At 42.4% G+C, this 11,219-nt stretch overlaps 1 protein-coding gene across 1 annotated transcript in view; it reads right to left on the reverse strand.

Moving 5' to 3' along the window:
• The window catches only part of gfra2b (GDNF family receptor alpha 2b), a 123,293-nt gene that overhangs the window by 109,264 nt on the left and 2,810 nt on the right, over positions 1-11,219 (reverse strand). Inside the window, exon 2 of the mRNA XM_042395488.1 lies at positions 6,043-6,342. Within this exon, the coding sequence (XP_042251422.1) occupies positions 6,043-6,342 (300 nt within the window). The remainder of the gene's footprint in view (positions 1-6,042; positions 6,343-11,219) is intronic.

Below are 11,219 nucleotides of genomic sequence, written 5' to 3' on the forward strand. Positions count from 1 at the left end.
TCATCTCACCACCCCTCAGATTTATCTGCTGACCCTTTGGAGGGGCCCGACCCCTAGGTTGGGAACCACTGGACTAAACTAGCTAACTGTATATAAAGTAGTGTAAACTAGCTCCACCTCCAGCAGCTACAACAGTAACATGCTGCTCTAACACTGATGCTTCACTATTAATAATCTAATGATGTCATATATAATAATATATCAGTCAGAGGGACCAAACCACTACTTTTACTGCAATACTTTAACTACATCAAGCTCATAATACTTATGTACTTTTACTGCAATACTTTAACTACATCAAGCTCATAATACTTATGTACTTTTACTGCAATACTTTAACTACATCAAGCTCATAATACTTATGTACTTTTACTGCAATACTTTAACTACATCAAGCTCATAATACTTATGTACTTTTACTGCAATACTTTAACTACATCAAGCTCATAATACGTATGTACTTTAATAATATGTATACTCAGTCAAATCTAAACCCAAAGGTATCAAACAGCAGCTACAATCAACAGAATTCACTCGTTTAGAAATGATATAAAAGTCAGTCAGTATTCAGACATGTATGAAGGTTCGTCCTCAGTAACTTCTCATCAGTCGTGTGGTGCAGAATAAAGCTGACAGATGTTCCACAGGTGTTATTTTTACCTCAGCATCAGATATTGAAGCCTGGTTCAGTGCTCAACTTGACGGTAGATGAAAACTGACAAACTGAAGTTAGGGGCTGTCTCAAAAGTGCATGCTAATAGGCAAAAGGAGCATTTTTACATTTTTGTCAATAGCTTTCTCATTCGTTCCCACTTTTCATCTGGACCTCCTCCCACTGCACAAGCTCCTCTCAGTTTTTAATTATACAACTCGACCTCATGAGCTACTAATGTATATTATTTTGTCAATAGCTTTATCATTTTTAATCACAGACACCTCAAATTTAAAGATCCCTGCCAGAAATATTTCAACACATTAAAATCCTCTACTTGGAATAATAGTGATTTCCTGATATGTTTTTTATCCTTAAACCATCATCTTCTCCTTCCCCTTCATGTAATGTAATCCAGAATCTCTGAACATGTAAATGTTAGTGATTTCTAAATAATAATTACATGGATTTAACACTGTTGCAGATAAAAGTCCTGTTCTTACTGTAAAAGCAGTCTAATCGACATTAGACTGAGCATGATGTCAGGAGGGCTTCCACCAAGAAAGCAGCAGGACCAGACGGGTCCTTAAACTATGTGCGGACCAACTCTGGCTCAGTCTGTCATACCCAGGTGCTTTTAGAAGTCCACCATCATTCCTGTGCCCAAGAAAGTGAGACCAGCCTGCCTGAGTGACTAGTAGCACTCAGCTCTGTAGTGCTGAGGAGCTTTGAACAGCTGGTCAAGGATTACATTTGCTCCTCACCAGCACACTGGACCCACGACAGTTTGCCGACCGTCACAACGGAAGACGCTACAGCACACATCCTCCACACCACCCTGGTTCATTGACTACAGTTCAGCATTTAACAGCATAGTTCCTCCAGACTTGCTGACGACACAGCTGTGGTAGTCTGATCATAGATAACAATGAAAAGGTCTACCTGAAGGAACGACCTGACCCTCTGCTGTCAGGGCAGCAACCTACTCCTGTATATCAGGAGGACTAAGGAGCTGATTGTGGATTTTGGGAAGAAGCAGGGAAGGAACTACTCCCCCCTTAATATCAACGGGTCCTCCGTGGGGAGGGCAGACAGCTTCAAGTACCCTGGTGTCCACATCACCGAGGGCCTGACCTGGGTGCTGTACACTGACTCAGCGGAGAGGAAGGCACTGAGGAACTTCTACTCCTGCACCATCGAGAGTGTCCTGACAGGTAACATCACTGCCCGGTAGGTGTCATAAATGATTAAAGGTGCAGTATACGACATTCAGCCCCACTAGATGTCGCACTAGAGCGTCGGCATCTCAGACCAAAACAAATGCACACACTGTTTACTCAATAAAGTTGTGAAAAACAGAAAGACACGGCTCAGGAAACTCAGATCAAACTGTCAAACTAGGCAGAGCTGATAAAACATGGATCAAGATTCTGTTACTGCATTATCTATTTCTGCCTCAAATGTTTTTCTGAAACATATTTTAGTGAACTGTTCAGTTGTACTATCAGAGAGATTGTGACCAGGAAACAGATGAGAGGGAGGACAGGGAGGGACTCACATGCACTAACATGCACGTGAAGCTGGACGAGCTTCCAAAACAGCGAACAGAGAAGCTCAGATAACAACACACACAGAGGAAGTGTGACTTCATTCTCTGCTCAGGACGCCATTACTTCACTATATCTTTACATAGCTAATAGTTGTTTACTGACATCTAGCGGGGCTGAATGTCATATGTTTAACCTTTAAAATGACAGAATCTGTGAATCTGTAAATATTGTTGGTTTCTAAAGTTTTCCTGCTTGACACCAGATGTTTCCTCCTTCACTGTAAAGTCTATTCTCAGTGTTTGTGCTCTGGAGGCTTCAAGTTTCCACATCACACTTGTGTAAGTCGCATACTGGACCACGATTGGCTCCAAACTAGTTGTGATGTCACAAATCCTGCTCGTAGGTTCACGTGTTAAACTGAGATTTAAGGTGAGCACAGAGAAACTTTCCTCCTTCAGCAGATGAATGTGAAAACAAACTCTGCACGTACATCATTCAGCACAGAGAAGAAGAACAAACATCCAACTGAAGGAACATGAAGAAAAACATGTTTTTGAGTGGAGGGAGACTTTAAATTCATCCAGGCTTTGTCTTATTATATAAACAACCTCCAGTTTTTAAAGATGATCTTGCAATATGACCGAGAGTGATTCTGACTTCTGACTTGTATGTCTTTAAACATCGTCTTTTTCAATATGGCATTTAAAGACAAATTATGTTTTATTATCTAATCACGTCAGGTACGTTGTGAAAATATTATGATATTTTGTTGGCAAACACAGTATTTATGAGTATAAATGTACGTCTAGTAGCTCCATGTTAAACCGCCTGAGAATAATGATTATGCTAAACGGACAGAGTCGAGTTCCTCTCCCTGCAGCGTTCAACCTCTGACTGCAGATGCAAATCAGACCAAAACAATAAGCAATAAATAAAATCAATACGACCATTAACCAATAATCTATATGGCTGCAGATATGACACCATAGGCCATAAAACTCAAACCGTTTGCTCTCCACTCTACTGTTCCTTCACCTGCACGTGAAATTAAATATTAAAATCTCTGCATGCGTTTATGATGGCCATCTTAATAGTGTTGTTCCAGAATAAATCAAATAATAACACCTGCAGCCCACAGGCCTCCAGTAATTGATTAAGTTAAAAAAAAAATCAAAAAATTCATAATAGAGTGAGCTCACATCAGGAGGTCTTTACACTGCATCCTGTTGTATACAAAGCTAATGAGCCACAAAATGTAAGAAGCATGACTTGTTTTATAACTTGACTTTCTTCTCTCCTGCAGAACACCTTCCATTCACTCCGACTACTAATAGCTCCCACACACACCGCAGTACTGACACACACTCCCACACACACACACACACACCGCAGTACTGACACACACTCCCACACACACACACACACACCGCAGTACTGACACACACTCCCACACATAAACACACCGCAGTACTGACACACACTCCCACACATAAACACACACCGCAGTACTGACACACACTCCCACACACACACACACACCGCAGTACTGACACACACTCCCACACACACACACACACCGCAGTACTGACACACACTCCCCCACACACACACACACCGCAGTACTGACATACACTCCCACACATAAACACACCGCAGTACTGACACACACTCCCACACACACACACACACCGCAGTACTGACACACACACACACACACCGCAGTACTGACACACACTCCCACACATAAACACACCGCAGTACTGACACACACTCCCACACATAAACACACCGCAGTACTGACACACACTCCCACCCACACACACACACCGCAGTACTGACACACACTCCCACACACACACACACACCGCAGTACTGACACACACTCCCCCACACACACACACACCGCAGTACTGACATACACTCCCACACATAAACACACCGCAGTACTGACACACACTCCCACACAGAAACACACCGCAGTACTGACACACACTCCCACACATAAACACACCGCAGTACTGACACTCACTCCCACACATAAACACACCGCAGTACTGACACACACTCCCACACACACACACACACACCGCAGTACTGACACACACTCCCACACACAAACACACCGCAGTACTGACACACACTCCCACACATAAACACACCGCAGTACTGACACACACTCCCACACACACACACACACCGCAGTACTGACACACACTCCCAAACACAAACACACCGCAGTACTGACACACACTTCCACCCACACACCGACCGCAGTACTGACACACACACAGACACACCGCAGTACTGACACACACACACCGCAGTACTGACACATACACCGCAGTACTGACACACACACATACCGCAGTACTGACACACAGACACACACACTGCAGTACTGACACTCACACACCACAGTACTGACATACAAACACACTGCAGTACTGACACACAGACAAATTGCAGTACTGACACACAGACACACCGCAGTTCTGACACACACACACACACCGCAGTACTGACACACAGACAAACTGCAGTACTGACACACAGACACACTGCAGTACTGACACACAAACACACCCCGGTACTGACACACAAATACCGCAGTACTGACACACAAACACACCACAGTACTGACACACAAACACACCGCAGTACTGACACACACACACACACCACAGTACTGACATACAAACACACTGCAGTACTGACACACACACACACACACCACATTACTGACATACAAACACCCTGCAGTACTGACACACACCACAGTACTGACACACATTCACTGCAGTACTGACACACACACACACACACACTCCACAGAACTGACACACAAACACACCACAGTACTGACACACAAATACACCACGGTACTGACACAGACACACACACACACACACATTGCAGTACTGACACACAAACACATCACAGAACTTGAAGTTTGTAATGCTTCTGAGCACACTGAGTGTTACAGACATCTCAGACAGTGTGTGTGTGCGTGTGTGTGTGTGTGTGTGTGTGTGTGTGTGTGTGTGTGCATGTGTGCGTGTGCGTGTGCGTGTGCGTGTGCGTGTGTGTGTGTGTGTGTGTGTGTGTGTGTGTGTGTGTGTGTGTGTGCATGCGTGCGTGTGTGTCTACATTGCAACTTAGTCTGGCTTAAATGTATGTCCTGTGTGTGGCCGCCAAGTGTGTTTATGTGTGTGTTGGTGTGCATATGTGTGTGTGTGATGCAGAGGCTTTGCAAGCATTGCTGGCACTACAGAGACATTCTTAGTGGAATGGAGAACAAAGAGAGAGCCTCTTAATGAGCTCTGCCACTGCTGAGACCCAAACTAGGCCAGCCAAAAGGCCCTGTGCATGTGTGTGCATGTGTGTGTGTGTGTGTGTGTGTGTCTGTGTCTTATCGGCAGTGCTGACACACACAGAACACAGTGCAGGACCAGCAGTGGGACCTGAACCAACCAAAGGCAGGTGACTCAAAGCGCAGCAGCTCTTCTCTGCAGTGAGAGGATGTTTCATGTTTCTCTCTGCTCTTCTGTCGCTGCTCATTTGTTCTATTAAAATTCCCAAAACACACAACAACAAAAACAGCACAAATAGTTGAAGTAACAGTTGAACCAGCAGCACTATAATCTTCCTTTGTCCCATTTTACACTTCAGGTGAAATTCAAACCCACACAACAATCAATGCAGTGCCATCTTTAACCTCGGCGTATGCAGAGCTGTTCTGTTTCATCTGCCAGCAGCTCTCAGCTCCAAACATTGAGGGGAAATCAACAGGCACCAGGAGGCTTAATTAACTCTCCACACGGCTCAGTGGTGGAGGCTTACCCTCAGTCAGACCCATGTGGATGCTCCAGTAGTTCTGCAGACACTGCAGCTCCTTCTTCATGCCTCTCTTGCAGCGGCAGTCGTACAGCGGAGAGTCCTGCAGCACCTCCAGCGCCCCCTGGCACTCCTTGGAGGCCAGCATGGCGCTGCGCTCCTTGTCCCCACCAGACAGGCACTGGCGCATGATCCGGTAACGTGAGCTGCACTGGCTGTTCTGGTTGCACAGTTCAGAGGCTCGGACGCAGTCCAGAGGTTCCCTCCACCCAGGGGGGCCGAGCTCTGAGTCACACACACACACATCTGCAGGGGAGAGAGGAGATAATTAGGAATTAAAGATTATAATGCAAATTCAGCACTAATTAAGCTTGCTGTAAGTAAGTTTGAGGCCTAGTTTTCACCTGTAGAGGAGAGTCCCCCAGTTCAGCCTCTGTCTGAAACAGACCTTTTTAGCTCCTGTCCAAGCAGCTAGTTCCAGGTCTGAAAAGTGAAGCCAATGGGGAAGTGTCTAAAACCTGCATTCTCTCTAATAGCCAGCAGGGGGCGACTGCAAAAAGAAGTCTGATTGTATGGAAGTCTGTGAGAAAATGACCCTACTTCTCACATGATTTATTACCTCAGTAAACACTTTCCCACTGAGTTTATGGTCCCAATCGTTAGTTTAAAGTCTTCTTCAATACAGCATGATGTTGATTTTGTAAATTATGGTCCCATTTAATTTAGATTTGACGACTTGCCTATGTTGTGACTGACAAGTCACTACTATGGCGACAACGTTGGTGAGGTAACGTAACCATGGCGTAACCCCAGATTCACAGAGTATAGGCGTAACTGTCATTATTTCAGTGTGTTTTCAGTTCATGAAAGTTAAGTCTAACATTTTGTTCAGTGTCTAGTTGTACTAAAAGACCCTCTAAGGAGTCGGATGTTCAGTTTTTCTGGTAGCTACATTTTGTTTTAACGGTTTTAACCCTGTTTTTTGCTCAGGAAAATTAGCATTAGCATTATAACAGTTAACCATAGACTGTAAATGCACCATGCTAACCAAGCTAGCATCTAGCAGGTAGCGTTAGGGTCATCTCCACCCTCTCGTCCATATATGGTCATTTCATTTCTGGCTCCAAAAACCCAAGATGCCGGCGGTCAAAATGGCAAACTTGATGCTACAAAACTAGAGTCCACAAACCATCATGGCTACGTCCATTATTTTTTTTACAGTCTATGGTCCTGTCTCTTTAAGGACCCCCTCGCAATGAGCCCACTCTGTTCTGATTGGTCAGCTTCAGGAAGCTTTCTCATAAACAAACTATAGTAGCAAGATTTCACTTCTTTTTCTCCTTCTTTACTCCAAATGTCAACTTCTCAAATCCATCCATACATGTAAGAGCTGATTCAGAACTGAAATATGAGAGTGGACAACACATGGAAACACCTTAGCAACCACCTTAGCAACCACCTTAACAACAAAGGCTATGGAACAAATGGCCACTTGTGAGCTTGTGTGAACAATCTGACAGACAGACAATCAAACAGGCAAATGATATTGTCTTTCTGAAATGGGAAAAGGCTTATATTTCTTTCTGCAATACAACAACAAACAACTAATTTTGTCAAATTTGGAGGACTTGCTGTTTCTTGTAGTACCAATTTAAACTTGTGCTGATATGAAGAGTCTGTGTTCTGATTTAGTGTCTGTATATAAGGAGCATTTTGTGTTTTAAGGGGAGAATATTGTGAGTCAATTGTGAGTCTTTCAATTAATTTTTTTTTTTTGCAAATTGAAACTCTGCTGTGCAAATTGAGCTAAAGCGATCATCAAACAGTGTAATTATTTGTTGGTGTGGGACTCCCTTCACACTAACAAACACTGCTGGACTCTGGGACTTCCCTGTCAGCAGCTTCTTCTTTCATTTGGTTTCTAGAAATTCTCCCTGTCTCACTGTCGGCTTCTTTTATAGCTCACAGCCAAAACCAATTTAATGGACACATATCAGAGCTCCGCTTAAAGAGGGAAACAATGAGGCCGCACCATCACACTCTGCCAACCCAAAATATAATATACTGTCGGGAGCAGATTCTCAGCATTCAGTAAACAAAATGTTTTCATGATACACTTCTGAAAGCGATAGTGGCAAAGTGCCATGCTTATTTTAAGAGTTAACATTTGTAACCTTGTGCAAAACAGTCATTTGATCATCTGTTTATTTTATTTATTTATCATGACACTGAGGCCATGTTTTCTGTTTATTCTCTGGGTATTTTTCAAGGGCATAGGTTTGGTTTTAACTTTAACACACACACACACACATTAAGAGCCTGACTCTGCTAAATGTCACATTACTGAATATGCATTTGCTGACTTGCCTGAAACCAGACTTGTATCATGAATTTTTCTGTTATTTTTACACTTTATTTTACTGATAGACCACTTAAATATAAATCTGAGACCAAATATCATAATAAAAAAATGATCAAAACAATAATTCAACTATCAAAATAGTCAAAACAATCAACTAATGGATTAATTGACCATCGTTTCAGCTCTAAAGCCAAATCAGCTCAGGGACCTACTGCAGAGCGCCACCAGCTGGGGGAAGAATTAAAGTGACACATTTCATAGATAATAAAGCCGCCGCTCGCGCTGCAACACCTGATGCTAAGAGTTTACAGACTGACGCTCGCTGTCATTAATTAATTAAAAATAAATTGAAACCGCAGGCTGCTGCATTTTGTGTGCTCACATCACTGAAAACTGTCAGTGACATTCAGCAGGTGAAAACTGTTGAAGAGTCTGACCTTCCTGCTTCAATAGATCCACACTGAACACTGTACAAAGTATTAAAGTAACCAGCTGTCAAACTGCTCGACATTGCTTTATGTTTTTTTAAATCAGTTATTCTGGAGAAAGATTGTTGATATTTTAACTAAACACTCAAACAAATACAGCCCTCCCTCCATGCTCCTTCAGAAACTGATGGATGTATATTGCCAAGGTAACAACCGAAAGAGAAATATAGCAGAATCCAGAGCGATGCGTCAGCTGTAGAGTCACTTCTGTTCCTCACACACTCATGTGAGCACAACAGTCCATCCACACTCTCCGTCTGTCAGCTGCAGCTCCTGGAGAACTGAGGACAAACTGCCTTCGCCAGGCTGACTGACAGCAGAAACTTACTGAACCAAAATAATTTGCATGTTGGATCCACGGGAAGAAATCAACAGTGTTCGTATTTATTGATTCATTGATACGGTTAATAAGTTGAAAACACATATACAGCGGGATGTTTGTGTGATTTAAACACCTGTCTGCTCAGATTACGCAAGCTCAGAGTTTGAGTTTAGCAATGTCACGGTCGCCATCTTGGGTTTTTGGAGCTAGAAGTGACCATACTTGGACAAGACAGTGGAGCTGACCCTAGTGCTAGCTGCTAACTTGGTTAGCACGGTGCATTAATAGTTTATGGTGAACTGTGATAATGCAAATGCTAATTTTCGCTTGCAAAAAACGGGCCTAAAACCATTAAAACAAAATGTACTTACCAGAAAAACTGAACTGTCGACTCCTTAGAGGGTCTTTTAATACAAATAAATGCTGAACAAGAGTTTTTAGGCGACCAGAATGTTACAATTCATGAAGTGAAAACACACTGTGAAATAGCAGCAGCTACACCTAAACTCTGTGAAACTGGGGTTACACCATGGTTACGATGTGTAACCAACGTTGTCGCCATGGTAGCGACTTGTCAATCAAACGCCCTAAAGCATACTAATTTACAAATTGAACATCATGCTGTATTGAAAAAGACTTGAAACTAGCAATTGAGACCATAAACTCATTAGGAAAGTGTTTACTGAGGTAATAAATCAAGTGAGAAATAGGATCATTTTCTCATAGACTTTCATACAATCAGATTTCCGATGTTTTTTCAGTTATCTCGTTAAAACACTTGAAACATCATCTCCTTCTTCACTGTAAAGTTCATTCTCAGTGTTTGTGCACTGGAGGCTTCAAGTGGCTCCAAACTAGTGGTGATGTCACAAATCCTGCTCATAGACCCGCCCCTTAAAATCAGATTTTCAATAAACTCAGAGAAACTTTCCTCCTTCAGCAGATGAATGTGAAAACAAACTCTGCACAGAGAAAAGAACAACATCCAACTGACGGAACAAGAAGAACATATTTTTGAGTGGAGGGAGACTTTTCTATAATTAACAGCTAAATTATTGTTTTGTCAAAACTAATTTGCAGCACTGAAAGGTGTCATAAGGTCATAAGAAGTGAAAGAAGAAAGAGTCAAGAGCTAAATAGTGTCAGTAAAACAGTATTAAATAGTAATATTACTATTAAATAGAATATGGTGTTAATATGTGTCATTCAGTCATAGTTGTAGACCAATAGGGAGGCAGTTTGATCATAAACATAGAAGCCAAAGCTGATAATTACTGATAACAACGTGAAACCTCAAAAGAACTGACTGCATGACAGAGCCGGCTGTCACAACATGAACCAGAAGTTTATCGTACTATCATTTAATGACTCGACCATGTGAGGATCGGCGTCCTCTCCGGGACGTGAGGCCTGTAACGCCAGGATGTCCACAAGCTGCAGCCTCTGTGTGTGCGACGGCGGCCTCTGTTGAGACCGCGTGACAATAACATGCAGGTCGTGACAATAACATGCAGGAATCCAATTAACTGAGCAAGGAACAGGAACAAGATAAGAAAACTTTGTCGGCTCCGATAGGAACGTCTACAGCTCTGTGACGAGCTGAGACAGAACCAGGCTGCAGGACGCTGGAGTCTGGAGGTTTATATTCTACTTAGGTGGATATTTTATAGACTAATTATATTCATTTGGAACTACTTTTAGGACATTTAAAAAATAATTAATTTCATTCGCACATATCTCCAAATTTGGATAAAGCTTTACTTCATGTGTTGAGATATTTTTCCTGTTTCTTTGGCTACATAAACCATTTAAATTAGATTTATTTAATAACTGATTACTTGTTTAAGACATTGTTCAAGCAAGAATGTCAAACATCCAATGGTTACAGCTTCTCAAATTTGAGGGTTTTAAGCTTTTCTCTCTTATTTCTTTCTTGTAAATTGAATATTTTTTGGTTTTGGACTGTTGGTCGAAAAAAACAAACGACATTTAAGGACCTTCAACAGGAATC

The sequence above is a fragment of the Thunnus maccoyii genome, chromosome 19 (genome assembly GCF_910596095.1).
Source record: "Thunnus maccoyii chromosome 19, fThuMac1.1, whole genome shotgun sequence".
NCBI classification, from domain to species: Eukaryota; Metazoa; Chordata; class Actinopteri; order Scombriformes; family Scombridae; genus Thunnus; species Thunnus maccoyii.